The following is a 16,797-nucleotide window of genomic DNA, read 5'->3' on the forward strand; positions in this document are numbered from 1 at the left end:
GAGCTACAAAGTTCTCCTGTCGTACACGAATATTTGAAGTTGTATCTTATACTCGTACAATTAATAATGACAAATGTGGATGATACGACTAAAAAATTGTGAATTTGGTATTGTAGTACTGACTGACTTGACTTGCCATGTAGCTCATCTCGTGTTAGTGATTACTCACTTTCTCTAGGCCTTGTTATAGCCCCCTTTTACTTCTCGCCTATCTTTGTAACGTCTGGAGCTATGTGGATGCACCGTGCTGTTTTACATGTGCACATTGCTACTCCCGCATCAAGGAACATAGATGACAGGGGTGAAGGACGGCTGCTGAGATGTGTATGGGCAAATAGACGTACAGCTGTTGAGCACAGACCGCCTACATCAACCAAGGGGCTACCGACGCCGCTTCCTCATCGACCATTCGGCGAACGTCGCTGCGTACGGGCCTCCGCATCAGGCTCCTGGTTCACCTACCCATGCTCACTGCTGTTCACTGGCGACGAAGGCTTGAATTTGCACGCCAGTGCCGCAGCTGGACGTTCACTGAGCGGTGACAGGTGGGCTTCTCAGATGAATCATGTTTTATAGATGTTAAGCGGGAAACGTCTGAAAGCAAACGCCCTGCAACAATCGTCGGGAGGGTCAAAGCCGAAGGAATCGTTACAGTGTGGGGAATGTTTTCGTGGCTTTCTCCGAGTGATCTTGTCATTCTGGAAGGCACAAAAAGGATCAAGGCCAGTATGCATATATCGTTGGGGACCATGTCCACCACTACACACGGTTCGTTTTTCCTCAGCACGATGGCATCCACCAGCAGAACAATGCAACTTGTCATATAGCTGGTAGCGTATGTGCGTACCAAGAAGCACCAGTATGGATTTACCGTACTCCCCTGGCCACCAGACTGCTCGGATTTAAACCAATTCTTGAAGCTGTGAGACCATCTCGATCAGACTGTCCGCACCATAGATCCTCAATCGAGAAACCTAGCGCAGCTGGCCAAGGCACTAGGGTCGGCATGGATCCACATGCCTGTCGGTACGTTCCAGAACCTTACTGACTCTTTTTCTGTATGTCCAGACCGCAAAAGGTGTTTATTCAGGTTTTTACTGTTGGTCACAATGTCACTGGACAGCGTAGTAGTTCAAAACATGTTCAAATGTGTGTGGAATCTAATGTAACTTAACTGCTAAGGGCATCAGTCCCTAATCTTACACACTACTTAACCTAAATTATCCTAAGGACAAACACACACACACCCATGCCCGAGGGAGGACAGTCCATGACTGCAACGCCACAGACCGCTCGGCTAACCCCGCGTGGCTCAGCGTAGTAGTAATGAAAATATTTTAAACAGTAGGGACCAGACACGTCACACCTTAACAATGATAATGGGTTCCAAATAGTAAGTCAACCAGTTTCGTGCGAACAATGGAAAGGGAACGAGGTGTTATAAAGATATGGAGTGGGTACACCGCAAAAGATCATTGCTCGCACTAGCACGAAGATGCATTTCTTTCGTGGGCCAAACAACACAAAAACTGGACAGGGGTTGAGCGGAGAAGTGTAGTGTGGCCGAAGAGTCAAGAGTTTGCCTCCTCTGAAATGACACAAGGCGTCGAGTGTACCGACGACCTAATAAGATGTTTATCCCATAGCGTGTGGAGTATGTAGTTAGATTGACTGTGGTATTTTGGGTGTGTCCTTCGTACCGTGACTTGGGCCACTCATTCAGATTGCCGTGAACACTTAACTAGGTGGTCCTGGCGGAGGTTCGAGTCCTCCCTCGGGCATGGGTGGTTGTGTTTGTCCTTAGGACGATTTAGGTTAAGTAGTGTGTAAGCTTAGGGACTGATGTCCGTAGCAGTTCAGTCCCATAAGATTTCACACACACACACTTAACTAGAATGTTTACTTCAACATTCTCGATGAAAGAGTCTTGCCCTTTCTTCTACACCTTCGCGATGATTACATCGTGGACATTCCCGTCTTCCGGAATATCAACAACAGTATTCAAAGCCATAAACTGTGGGATGTAGGTTGGCATCGTTTGTATTTTATTCAATGGTTTTATTAATTTTTTTCTACAGTTTTATTATATTTCTTGACAGTTTCATTATACACTTTTATTGATTTCTTTCTTGACATTTGCATTATACATTACATGTCTTGCTTTAATTGGTTGCTCTGTACTAGGCCTGTCTTAGCTAATGAAACGCATAAATAAGGTAGTTCGAGTGCTATTAGTAGATGGTAGCGTTTGGGAGGAAACCTGAGTGTGAGGCCTTGTTGTCAGCTATGATTTCTTCGGTGGCCCCTCCCGCCCTCGGCATTAGTTCCGGTGGCGGCCACTCCCTCACGAGTGTGTGCACTCAGACGTATCAGAGGCCCGAGCGGCATCGTGCTGACCGGCCTCGCTGGGCCTCCACGATATGCGGCGGGCTGGCCACTTGCATGGCAAGCTACTTCTGAGGTTCACAAATTGGCAGTCTGCCGCTTTTATGCATTAATTTTGATTTCTTAAACTGATGCCACACGTCTAGTCGTTCACAGTTGGTTCATAGATTACGTTAGTCTGACAACATGTGCTTAATTGTTACATTCATGATGTTCACATTTGTTTGGACCCTTATAGTGTTAATTAATTTTATGAAGAATCGCTCTTCGTTTCCCCCCCTTTTTTTTTCTTTTAGCACCTGAAGATGCGATTTACATTCTGAAACCCAGGTCGTGTGTACGATTTTATCGGGATAAAGGATTTGTCAAGCACAAATGGAGCCGAGTGTTTCATCGTGAATGTGTTCAGAGGGCTGCCGATATACCTTCCTGATTCGACAAACACTCCGGTATCTTATCGACGGCGACTGCGCCGCTGAGACACCTGATGATAATCCGATATAAAATGGCTGGGACCACTTGGAAAATCGGATGAAGCGTAGCAATCATCATTCCTGAAATTTGGTAGTTACATAAGATCGAAATGTCGACGGCTTCAGCAGGGTATGGCAAACCTGAAGCTATTTATGGACTTACTTCATTGCCGAAATGAGGCCACTGTCAAGCTTACAGTAGGTCTTACATGGTATTAGAGCGTTGTCTCCTGTGGGTGACAGGTATGTCAGTTGACTGAGCGGGCTTTGCACTCAGTTATAAAATGAAGGCTTTGACGATTGGATGACATTGCTGCTGGTAAAACCTTTCGAGGTATAAGGTCTTGGTCCACAAAACTCTTCTGTTCCTAACATTCCGTCCAGAACTGCGATCTCCATTTAGTCTTGCCGACTGACTGGCAGGACGTCTGAGACTGATATATATATATGTGTGTGGCCGAGGTTACACGTGATAAATAGAGATTATCCTCGTGAAAGGTAAAAACTCAACTATCGATTGTCGTCTAGTTAAAGACAAAAAAACTGTTTAGCGATTCTGCAGAGCTGATGTCCATATATCGCTAAGTTTCATGGTCTCTTCGTTTCTATTAAAATTATCCCTGTGTTTACATTTTTGGATGACTTCTCTACGCCACGCTTACTGGCCGCGCGGTTTGAGGGGCCATGCACGGATTGCTAGTCCCCACCTGCCGGAGATTCGAGTCCTCCCCATAAGTGTGTGTGTTGTTCTTAGTATAAGTTAGCTGAAGTCAGTTTAAGTAGTGTGTAAGTCTAGGGACCGATGACCTCCGCAGTTTGGTCCCTTAGGACTTCACACAGCCGGATGCTGTGGCCGTGCGGTTCTAGGCGCTTCAGTCTAGAACCGCGTGACCGCTACGGTCACAGGTTCGAATCCTGTCTGGGGAATGAATGTGTGTGATGTCCTTAGGTTAGTTAGGTTTAAGTAGATCTAAGTTCTAGGGGACTGATGACCTCAAATGTTAAGTCGCATAGTGCTCAGAGCCATTTGAACCTTTTTGACTTCACACACATTTGAACGTCTCTAAGTAGCAGCGGATAACATCTCGTCGTCGCAGATAAAATTTTTGCTTCAGAAAACTTTACTTTGTGACTTCCTGAGTGAGGAGCATGCTCTACTACAACCAATTTGTCTATTTTTCCTAGTCAGCAAAGACTTCTGTGTTCCTTTAGGCGTGTATTCACGTTAATCTTGACTGTTCCAATATAAACTTCACAACACGTGCACGTAATTTTATGTATATGGCGCCTCCTGACAGATGATTGTGTCTATCCTTTACAGATCGAAGTGCTTGACCTATTTTGTTTGTTGGTCTAAAGCCAGTCTAATGTCATATTTCTGCAAATTCTTCCCGATTTGGTCTGTTACATTTTTAACAATAGGGAGGGAAAGTGTATTCTTCCATCTCGTTGTTTCTCATGCTTGTCCTTCGGCCTTCCGTTATTTCGTCGTAAAATTATGTGTACTTCTTTCCCCAAAGTAGCCATTTTTCTCGAAATCCTGCTTCACATGTTTTAAGCGTCCAGGTATTCCAGCAAGAAAATCCTTTTCCCTCCATCGACAAGACTTTTGATGTCACCTCCCTTTTTTGCGGATGGTGATTGGAGTTCTCGACTAAATATCCGTATGAGTGAGTAATTTTCCGGAAAAAAGGGTAAAGGAACAAAAAATTCTTTGCCAACTAGGGAAAATAGAGAAATCAGCTGTAGCAAACCATGCTCTTCAGTCAGGAAGTCACGAAGTGAAGTCTCCTGAAACAAAAATTTTATGTACAGTGACGAACTATTACGCCGAGAAGCCACTGAAAAATATAAAAAATCGGGATGATTTTAATAGGAGAGAAGAGACCATGAAACGGACAGTAGCTCTGCAGAACCCGCTAATCAGTTTTTTTTATCTTTGACTAGACTAAAATCGATAGTTAAGTTTTATTTTCGACAAGGATAATCTCTATGACGTGTAACTCTGGCCACACCCCCTTTTCTAAAACACCAACGTCCTTTTCGGACGTCCGATATGTCAGTCGGCAAGACTCAACGGAGGAACAACGCCTCTGAAGATATCCGGCTGAGTCCTGTACGAAACTTTAGGAACAAAAAAGTTTCGTGGACGACAGTCTTTGCAGAAAGTATTCAACCTGACATTTGCGATACACGAAACTGGCTGCACAGAACGCGTTCCCGCGCACGGCTCGCAGCGGCCGCGGCGAGTGCAGAGAGAGAGTGTGCCTGCGGTGGGTGACGGCTAGGCCTCCTTGACGCGGGCCTCCACCTCGTGCTGCGCGCCTCGCACCAGCTGCAGCATGCGCTCCCCGGCGGTGCCCGGCGGCTCCGGCTGGAGCGCCCGCTGCGCCGTGGCCAGCAGCGCCCGCGCCTCCAGCAGCTGCTCCAGCGCCGAGCGGTCCCCGGCGGAGCGGCGCGCAGACTCCAGCAGGCTGCGCGACAGCTCGTGCAGCAGCACGCCCGTGTACAACGCCAGCCGCGCGTACCCCGGGTCCAGGCAATTCGTAGTCAGCAGCAGCTCGCGGCACAGCGCTGCAACCAAAGCACACGGCCGCCTGTTATTACCGGCCTGCTGGAGCTGTGAGCAAATACAGTGCTTACAGAATTACTCCGCTCCTAGCTGCGCAGGCAGGGCGGTAGCTGAGGAGGGGACGGTAGTGGTCCTGCGGACGATCTTATTAGCAGGTCATGGCAATATCACCGATAATTCGACACGCCAACCGTATATTATTAAAACCACAATGGGTTAAAGTGGGGGCAGCCAAGGTTTTTGCTGTCCGGGCACGAGTACCAAAGCGCTCAGCAACTTTTCAAATTCCCCAACCAGCTCGCCAGTCTGTCCGTGCGCAAGGAGCGAACACGCCACATTTAAGGGGCAGTGCAGTCGCATTGCATGCTACTTGGTTTTATATTTCAAGTTTCTCAACAACACAGGTCATAAACAGAATAAATTACAATGAAATGAAAACACTTAGCTGCTTACAGGCGTTGACGTACGTCAACGGGGACAGATGAAAATGTGTGCCCCGACCGGGACTCTAATCCGGGATCTCCTGCTTATATCGCTGACGCTCTATCCATCTGAGCCACCGAGGATACAGAGAATAGTGCGACTGCTGGGATTTATCTCTGGCACGCCTCGCGCGAAACCCACATTCTTAACGTATTGTCCCGCACTACATTCGTAGTGCTCCTACCTATTATCTCATTACTTGCGGCGCGTTGCCGATTCCCGTAAGAGTTCGGGCACTGGTTCAAATGGCTCTGAGCACTATGGGACTTAACTTCTAAGGTCATCAGTCCCCTAGAACTTAGAACTACATAAACCTAACTAACCTAAGGACATCACACACATCCATGATCGAGGCAGGATTCGAACCTGCGACCGTAGCGGTCGCGCAGTTCAAGACTGTAGCACCTAGAACCGCTCGGCCACCCCGGCCGGCAGTTCGAGCACTATTTGTGCATCCGCACAGAAGAAGAAGATGGTCAAGTGGCCGGTGAGCCTGAACTATAGAATAAATTTTCAGTATTAATAAATTTTTGGCACGCTGAAGACGTAAAATAGTTTTCATCTGGTACAAACTGCTGGCTTACGGAAGACGCAGACAATTTCACAGAGTTCCGCACTCAAGTTGCCACGGAATTGTGACTTACTTTCATAATCTAAAAAAAGTCTCTCTCACAAAAAAAATTTGTCGATCAAAATATCGTATCACTTTTGCAACCTCATCAGAAAACTCAAAAGCTTTACTTAAGGAAAGCAATGCAGACGCCCCGGAAAGTTTAAACATAAAAAAATTTTGTCATTGTAACCTTTCAAGTCAATCAGTTGCATCTGCACATGCACAAGGGAGCTTTCAACTGAAATGGCAAACAGACTCTAAAAAAGCTCGGAAATAGTTGTAAGATTGATAGCGTCCTAAAAATCTTCATAAAACTACCCCTGTAACTCTTGCAAGGCCACAATGAATTCTTCGAACCTCACGTTTTCTTTAACGCCAGTGAGTTTAGGGAACTGGATAGTGTTTATCATAATGTGTCCCTTCTAAAGGCGATTTTCTTTTTAAGTGTGTACGCACCAAATTAGAAGGATGTTACACTATGTGATCAAACATACCCGCACACCTCCAAAAACATATGTTTTTCATATTAGGTGCATTTTGCTGTCACATACTGCCAGGTACTGAGTATCAGCGACCTCTGTAGTCATCAGGCATCTTGATAGAGCAGAATGGGGCGCTTCGCGGAACTCACGGACTTCCAACGTGGTCAGGTGATTGTGTGTCACTTGTGTCATACGTCTGTACTCGAGATTTCCACAGTCCTAAACATCCTTAGGTCCACTGTTCTCGATGTGATAGTGAAGTGCAAACGTGAAGGGACACGTACAGCACAAAAGCATTCAGGCCGACCTCGTCCGTTGACTGACAGAGACCGCCGACAGTTGAAGAGGGTCGTAATGTATAATAGGCCGACATTCATCCAAACCATCCCAAAGGAATCCCAAACTGCATCAGGATCCACTGAAAGTACTATGGCAATTAGGTGGGAAAAGAAAACTTGTATTTCATGGTCGAGCGGCTGCTGATAAGTCACACATCACGCCGGTAAATGCCAAACAACGCCTCGCATGGTGTTAGGAGCGTAAACATTGGACGATTGAACAGTACAAAAACGTTGTGTGGAGTGACGAATCAATTTAAACAATGTGGCGATCCGATGACAGGGTGTGGGTATGGCGAATGTCCGGTGAAAGTCGTCTGCCAGCGTTAGTGGTGCCAACAGTAAAATTAGGAGGCGCTGGTGTTAAGGTGTGGTCGTGTTTTTCATGGAAGGGGCTTGTATCCCTTGTTGTTTTGTTTGGCACTATCGCAGCACAGTCCTACATTTACGTTTTAAGTAACTTCTTGCTTCCCACTGTTGAAGAGCAATTCGGGGATGGCAATTGCATCTTTCAACATGATAGAGCGCCTGGTGATAGTGCACGGGCTGTGGTGGAGTGGTTACACGACAATAACATCGCTGTAATGAACTGGTCTGCACAGAGTCTTGACCTGAAACCTATAGAACACCTTTGCGATGTTTTGGAACCCCGACTTCGTGCCAGGCCTCACCGACCGACATCGATACCTTTCCTCAGTGCAGCGCTCCGTGAAGAATGTGCTGCCATTCCCCAAGAAACCTTCCGGCACCCTATTGAACGTATGCCTGCGAGAGTGGAGGCTGTCATCAAGCCTAAGGGTGGGCCAACACCATACTGAATTCCAACATTACCTATGGAGGACGCCACGAACTTAAAGGTCATTTTCAGCCAGATGTCCGAATACTCTTGATCACATAGTGTACCTTGAGATCTCTTACTGTGAGCAGTGTTGCACTCAATTCCACCTAATATGCAAGGTCTGCAGTGCATTCTGGATGTTCTAATTTTCCATTATGCATTCCTTTTCCTTCATAAATTCAACAACAGCGAGTTTTAAATAGAAATATGGTTGACTTTACCAACGTACTTTGCAGTATTACATGAAGATTCCATACTCTTAGTTCAGTTCCATTGAAAACTGTTGCAAATGATAATGGAATAGTCCCTGAAGCTTCAGAAACTTTATTATTCGTACCACCACCTTCTTCACGTGCACCAGGCCTTTAAATTTAGCAAAAAACTGCTTTCTGATGTACGGAACAATGAACCCTGTCTGTCGATCGTTGCCGGCCGCTGTGACCGAGCGATTCTAGGCGCTTCAGTCCGGAACCACGCGGCTGCTACGGTCGCAGGTTCGAATCCTGCCTCGAATATGAACGTGTGTGATGTCCTTAGGTTAGTTAGGTTTCAATAGTTCTAAAACTAGGGGATTGATGACCTCAGATGTTAAGTCCCATACTGCTTAGAGCCATTTGAACCATTTCGATCGTTATGGTACTGTGCTGTTTCATTGTCAACTAAACCTTTAAATACTTTCTACATGGTATTGTAATGTCGTTTCATAGGAAATATCCAGTACCTGTCGCGTATATGAACTCAGAATACGCCTCATTACCTTCTGCCACTCCCATTCAGTTTTAGGGAATGCAGCGATAGATCGCTAGACTTCCTCTTTTTGTGCAAACAACCGCTGGAGCTGTGAACGCCATTCATAATACTGACAATTAGTGAAGGTTAAACAGCGCTGAAAGCACGATTCTGCCGAACTCAGAGAGTTGTGCTGACAGAAAAATGCCGCACCGTAATGCTAAATGAAATGTCGCGCTGTTCCGTGTACTTCCAAGAAAGACCGAGCAAACACAAGTGACAGGGCGGGCTTTCGTCCGCACACGCCACACGCGTGCAGTTCGGCACGCCATGGCAGGCCCTGGGTCAGAGAATTACACTGAAACTGCTGCAGAATGAGCGATTTATTACTGATTGACTTGTAAATCATTTCTTCTTTATCTTGTTGCCATGTTAAAATTGGTATCTCTTACCAGACGACAGTGTGGTTTACACAGTTTCACCTCACTAACATGCTAATGCAATTCAATTGCGACAGGATCCTGAAACAGTGTGTTACTAAACAGACAACATACGACAAACGTGGTCAATTGCTGATGAAAATGTCATGCTTGGTAAACGTGTGATCCTTCCTTAACCACGTTAATTCTCTGTTTGGATAAAATAATAAAGTTGAGTATTGGATAAAATAATTTTAGATATTGGGCTGCATCATTGTAAACTACTGAAACTCATTTCACAAGCTATCGATGGGCATTACATTATTTCACTGAAAAAATTCTGTTGTTGCTCATGTATCACATTAGATAAGAAAGATTCACGTGTCAATTATATGGCAAAACACTATCACTTCTCAAAACCTCGTTTCCGTGTCTCCAGCTGTTTATGAGATATGACGTTTATTATGAATATTTCACTTTCCCTTTATCGTTTGCACGTTCAATCAGAAGTGACTGCACTATACAGGATGTTTCACAATTCATGTTACTCACTTCTAGGTGTTGTAGACGGAACTTATTACAGCAAGTGTTACATAAAAACCCATGTCTCCTAACGGTTCGTTTCGAAGAGTTACTCAGACGTTTCTTATTCAATTCACCTGTTTTGGTAGGCTGCCGCCCGCGGTAGCTGAGCGGTTCTAGTCGCTTCAGTCCGGAACCGCGGTGCTGCTACGGGCGCAGGTTCGAATCCTGCCTCGGGCATGGATGTGTGTGATGTCCTTAGGTTAGTTAGGTTTAAGTAGTTCTAAGTTATAGGGGACTGATGACCTCAGATGCTAAGTCCCATAGTGCTCAGAGCCATTTGAACCATTTTCTACCCACATTCATGAATGGTATGATGACGCCATGTAATGAGATATCCTCTGTTCCCATCTACCCTGTTTTCGTGCTTCCTGGTGATGCGTCATTTGACATTACAGTCACTAGTACTGCAGTAACAGGATGCCTGATTACACATTCGCAGAGTACATCCACGTCTTGTTAATGTATGGTGAAGCTCGCCATAATGGAAGTGAAGTCCAACGTTTGTACCACGATTATTTTCCAAACAGTAAGACTCCACCGCATCCCATTCCCATGTTTCCCAGAGTGGAATAATGGCTGCTGGAAAGTCGGAAATTCGCAAGTGACAGAGCAAACTGTGGTGCGCCACAGAAGGCGGCGCTCTGTTGTATTGGAACAGGAAGTGCTTCATCAAGCTGAAGAAAATCGACGACTACTAGAGCCATTGCTCGTGACTTGCATGCGTCTCACTTGTCTGTCTGACGTGTTCAGCATGGTCAGCAACTCACCCACATAACCATCAGGAGGTATACGCCATACTCCCAGCTGATTTTGTGCCATGTGTCAATTTCTGTACTTGCTTTTTTCACCGTTGTGCGGATTTTCATTAGATCCCAAAGCGAATTTTCTTCTTCGACTAAGCGCTTTTCGACAGGGAAATTGTTTTGAACACTCGAAATAGTCACATTTGAGATCAAGAAAACCCCAAAACACGTGTACACGATCATTTCAGCACACCTTCAGGACAATGTCTGGGCAGGTATCCCCGATGGTCATGGTACTGGGCTGTATATCCTTCCTCCCCACCCAACTGGTGCCAAGTACTTGATGTTCCTGCAACAAGTGCTGGCAGATTTTTCGGAAGATGTGCCACTGGATATTCGGCACGAAATGCGTTTCCAGCATTAAGGCATGGCAGTACATTTACCAGTTCGCGTCCGAAACCATCTGACCCTAGTCGGAGGACAGGTGGATTGGTCGAGGTGGACCACATGCTTGGCCACCGAGATCCCCAGATTTGATTCATTTGGGCTCTTTCTTGTGGGGCCACATGAAAAATTTTGTTTACGAGACCTCTGTCCAGTTGGAGGAAGATATTGTTGTATGGATCATGGCTGCGGCAGAAGTGATTAACCATACCCACACATGTTGGACAGAGTTAATACGACCATATGCGCAGGTACACTCTGTGCACCGAACTTGGTGGTCATCATATCTAACAGCTGTTGTAACATCACAGTAAATATGAGCGTAATCTGTATATCTTGTTTCCCTTCTAACATGGAAACGAATCATTTCTGAACATGGGTCCCTATGTAAAACTTGATCTAAGTCTAGTACGAATTGTTGAAGATATAGCTCTCAACATGTTAACTATATTACATACACAGCAAACAATGATGTAACATGCACCAAATGCAAACATGTAAACGACCACTATTTTTATTGCAAACTATTCGAATTTCATACACTACCGTAGTTAATGTCTCAGTAAATATGGCTATTAACAAAAAGATAGGCAGTTCATCATGAAAGTGATGAATAAAGCTACGAGATCCGAGAGAACATCTTTAATACATCAAGTTTGTTGACATTTAAATTTTTTATTTATATTAGTAATTTAAAACCCATCCGTTTCCGCGGCTGTGTTTGGTTAAATGGAAAACAAAGAAATCATATGTTTGGGAACTGCATATACATTCTAATCTCCTTCTTCTCCCCTGCCTCCCTCCCTCTCTCTCTCTCTCTCTCTCTCTCTCTCTCTCTCTCTCTCTCTCTCTCTCTCTCTCTCTCTCTCTCTCTCCTTCACTCTCACTTTTTCCATCTGCTTCCCCTTTCTCCCTCTCTCTGCCCACCACTTCCTCCCTCCTCTCTCTGTCCACTTTCTTCTCCTCACTTGTCCCTCTGTCCATTGCCTTCTTTCCTTTTCTCTGATCACCTTCTCCTCCCTCATTTCTCTCCATATCCTACTGCTCTTTCTCTCCGTCCACCACTGTCTATCTATTATCTCCTTTGACTTTTTGTGTGCATCTTCTCCCTCCTCTCTGTCTCCATCTCCACCTGCACCCTCTCTCTATCAATGTCCACCTTGAAACGTCCCTTAGAAAAATTATACATGACTGTACTGATAAACCTCTTACATTATTTGATTTTCAAACATCTGAGCGGAACTGAAGGTACTCAGACATTACTCTCTTTACTTATTCTGATCAACACTAAACTGACACACAATATTTTTTAGCGCAACGTAATCTGACTTTCAATAATCCCTACAAAATAATGGCCCTGACTAACATTAACCTATACCTTTCACAAATAACTTACCTCACCAAAAATCTTCGTTACTCGAACTACTGCAATACAGCGAGCGCCACTACTACCAGCTAAATAAAAGATTCAAACTACTGAAGGCACTAACTACTGATAGGCATAGTTAGCAAATGAAAGATTTTGATAGAGAAAAAACAATGTATTTACCCTAATATTGTTCAAAAGTCATATTATATATATCAGTTCATGACATCCAGTCTTACAAAGTCACTGTCTCTCTCCAGATCATCCGCTCTCACAACTCCGCCATCTGTCTCTCCACATCCACCACTGCTGGCGGCTCAACTCCAACTGCGCAACGCTATGCGCTGTTAACAGTCAACTGCCCAACGCTAGAGTGGCAGACAGCAATGCAAACTAGCCACAGACTGCACACAGCACAGCCAGTGGTTTTCATACAAAGCGCTATGTGGCGTTACCAATAAAAAAAACCTAAACAGCCTTCTTACAGCCTTGCTGGTTTCTATGTCCATTTCCTCTCATGCCCCTGTCCATCTCCTCTTCCCTCCCCCTACCCCTCTTTCTGATCTTGAGCCTTGTTTATTGTGCTGCAAATTCAGATTGTGTAGTAGTATTCGAACAGTAAACTAATATGCCATAAATACAACTTTCCTGTTTGATAGCAGCGTTGCACTATTTCCCCTTTACATATTACGTAGTTATTTGCATATTCTACACATAAAAAATAGTTACATGAAAAGACACGCTTATTTGAGCACAACGTTGTGTCGAAACCTTGAAGCAATCGATGAAGAACTTTCGGAGATTTAAGATGCTGAACAAACGAGCATTTGCAGTTTTACTTATATAGGGTAAACGTTTATTCGAAATCTTAAATCTCCGAAAGTTCTATGATTGCATTTATGGGTATTATTTATATGTAAGATATACGTAAATTCATATACCATATGCCACTCCAGTAGATATATAAAAACACACGTGTATTCGAAATAAAAGTTGTACCAAAATTTAAAAAAAAATTTGGTTAAGAACTTTCGGAGATTTTAAGATTCTGAACAAACGAAACATTGCTTTTTGATAACAACGTATGGTATATATTATTTATATACGATATGGCGCTCCGGCAGGTACATAACAGCACGTGCGAATTTGAATGCAACAGGAAGTAAAAACTTCCGAGGAATCGGTTGATAGATATCGGAGAGTAACGATTTTGAACAGACGAGCATTTAAACTTTTATATATAAAGAAGCATTTAACTTGAAAAAGCCGAATCTAAAAGTTTTAGCCAGCGTTCAGAGCTTCCTAACACTTCAGTTTCCCTACTCAGTAAGAAACAAAAATATTTACAGAGACAGTAATATTTTAAGATGAGCTTAATTTTGATTGACGTTGGTGAATTAGGCCGTGAGCAAAGTAAAGCTGGCCGCTAACCTCAAGGGCAGAGGGGTGAGTAGCTCGGCCACTACAGAGTTAGAGAATGTGAGACGGGGAATGTTTTACTGTTTGTCTTCCAGTACGGACAACACGCGCCGAGTGAGACTCGTACCGATCAGCTGCTGAGGCACACATTTTGACATCGACATTACATGGATTTGTGTATGACCGTTACAGTCACAGTCATCTTCAAATGCTGTACATAATTGCACCAATGGATACGAAATTAAATTAAGGCGCTTGTAATAGAACTCAGTGAGTAGAAGACAAATGGCAAGCAAAACACTTAGTATACGTTTGTGATTGTGCCTCATATTGCGTAATGCATTTAAATACAAATACATTTACGCTTGCTGTCAGTTATCATTCGCCCACGCAGACAACAGAACACCACTTCGTCAGGCAACAAGTGTCACCTGCTTGGGCTTGTTGAGGGTAGCAGTGATTAAAGAGAGAGCAGTGGACAATAAGTGTTCCGAATGGTGCGACTCTTAGCCATCAGCGCTGCGGGGTCGCTGGCCAACTCATCATGCCGTTACTAAAGCTAGTCTGTTTGTGATTTATGATACACTAATTTATCCAGGTTGAGTGTACAGGATGATTCACCTGCCCCTACCGATGTAATTTTACGAAACCCTTAATGTTATATCTGACCTTCAAAAACCACGCACTAGATTTTCATATTCTGTCACTCGCTATACGCAAACTATCAGCCTGCAGCAAAAAATGAACCAGGATGCTTTTGCGTGGAATTAAATGTAGTTAAATTTTGTACTGTGATATGTTTGCTCTGGAGGCCGTTGTTTTCGAGTTATTCAATATAAAAGTACAAAAGTGACCTTCAAATGCACACCTCCACTGCCACACTCACTCCTCTCCTGTCAGGATTCCTACTATGTTGTTCGTGGCGCTCCGTCCTACTAGTGCACTAATATTTCCAACTACATGAACTGTTTCCGAGATTCTACCTTTTTTTTGCTTCCTATTGATAGGGCTATTATGTCACCAGCATGGTCGACTACTTCGTTAACATAATTGTTTTAAATATGACCGTGAGCGTAATGAAAGAAAAACAATTTTTGTACACGTTACGCTAAAACTAATTACATTGACAGTTTGATCCAAACTTAATATTTACAAGGTAAGTTGTTTCGTAGTCAGAAGTCCTGACGCATTCAGCGACGTAATTCTTAATTTTATGCTGTTCAAATTCACAAAATTATTTGGTGAAGTTACAAAAACGTCAATTTTACTATTTGTAAGAGTACGACTAAACTAATGGCTTAGTAAGGCCAGTCAATGAAGAATAAAAAAGGTCGACTGTGTTAAATAATTCATTCACTCGCAAATTTTTGTATAGTGGCAGCACGAAGTGCCACGAACAACATACTAGAAATCCTGACCGGTGGGGACTGAGTCTGGGAGAGTCTGGGAGTGGCGTTGCGGTTGAAGTTCACCTTTGTACATTTTTCATGAATAAGACGGAAACCACGGCCCCTAGCGAAAACATACCCAGTATAAAACTTGACTACAATAAATTTCCAATAAAAAGGTCCTGATCGTTTTTTGTAGCACTAATAGTTTTCGCATAGCGAGCGAGAGAATATGACCATCTCGCACGTGCGGTTTGCATAAAACAACACCTCTGAATTACCCCTTATATGTCGCCCGATGTGCCACCCCAGAATGTGAATATTGGCTGTTAAACAGAAAAATTTACGACCACTGCACTAACGGATCAAAAGTATTCGGTAACCTATTAGTAGCATTAATATGGTGTGTGTCGACCTAACATCGTTATAATATATTGAACTCTAGTGCGGACACCCCATTTCAGCAATGGGGACAACTATTTTTTATTGGAAACTATTCCAATTTCATTCACTACCGTAGTTAATGCTCACAAAATATTGCGTAAACACACTAGTATACGTTGTCATGCTGAAACCATCAGTCATCGTCAATGAACTGTTACTCTACAGCACACAGTACACAATGCTGTAACACGTATTCATCTCCTTCCGTATGTTGCATTCTCTCAAGAGCAACAAGGGGTCCACACTCTAATCAGGAGAAACACCCTCATAGCATAAGACGACCTATACCGTGCTTCACTGCTATCACTACACGTGACATCAGGTTCAAATGATTCAAATGGTTCTGAGCACTAAGGGACTTAACATCTGAGGTCATCAGTCCCCTAGAAATTAGAACTACTTACACCTAACTAACCTAAGGACATTACACACACATCCATGCCCGAGGCAGGATTCGAACCTGCGACCGTAGCAATCTCGCGGTCCCGGACTGAAGCGCCTAGAACCGCTCGGCCACCGCGGCCGGTGTGACATCAGGCAAGACATACACCAAACCAAAATCCTTCTATTGAACAGTCGCAGAGACAGCGTGGATCATCACTCCAGGTAACCACTGTCCATTGACGTCCGCTCTTTACACTACCTCAAGCGCACTTCTAGGCGGTATAGTGGTAGAGCCTTCCGCTAGTTAAATGTTATTTTTTATAACCACCCTCTGGACTGTTCGACGGCCGCTGTCAGGCAATACATGAGGTCTGTCTGCTCCTGGTTTAGCTGTGATTGTTCCTTTGCGTTTCCACTTCACAATCACATTATCAACCGTCTATTTTATACTTTTAGATGGGTTAAATGTCCATGACAGATTTGTTACTCAGGTGTCATCCAATGAGTACTCCACATTCTAAGTTACGGAGCTGGCAACACAGTACTCCCCGCCTCCTTTTATTCTGGAGGATAAGCGTCTCGTGCCATCTATTCCGCATTACATAGGCGTCTCCGGATACTTTTTATCAGATAGTTAACAGCAACGAGCCTGCACAGTGTACGTCGTAAGTTACTAGCATGACTTATGATTT

The 16,797-nt window shown here is 44.1% G+C and overlaps 1 protein-coding gene across 1 annotated transcript in view; it reads right to left on the minus strand.

Annotated features, from left to right (window-relative positions):
- Positions 1 to 2,056: 2,056 nt before the first annotated feature.
- LOC126323215 (SET domain-containing protein SmydA-8-like) overlaps positions 2,057 to 16,797 on the minus strand; it is a 111,029-nt gene continuing 96,288 nt past the window's right edge. The window contains exon 8 of the mRNA XM_049994615.1: positions 2,057 to 5,432. Within this exon, the coding sequence (XP_049850572.1) occupies positions 5,143 to 5,432 (290 nt within the window). The 3' untranslated portion in view covers positions 2,057 to 5,142. The remainder of the gene's footprint in view (positions 5,433 to 16,797) is intronic.

Source organism: Schistocerca gregaria, chromosome 2, assembly GCF_023897955.1.
Source record: "Schistocerca gregaria isolate iqSchGreg1 chromosome 2, iqSchGreg1.2, whole genome shotgun sequence".
In the NCBI taxonomy this organism is placed as follows: domain Eukaryota; kingdom Metazoa; phylum Arthropoda; class Insecta; order Orthoptera; family Acrididae; genus Schistocerca; species Schistocerca gregaria.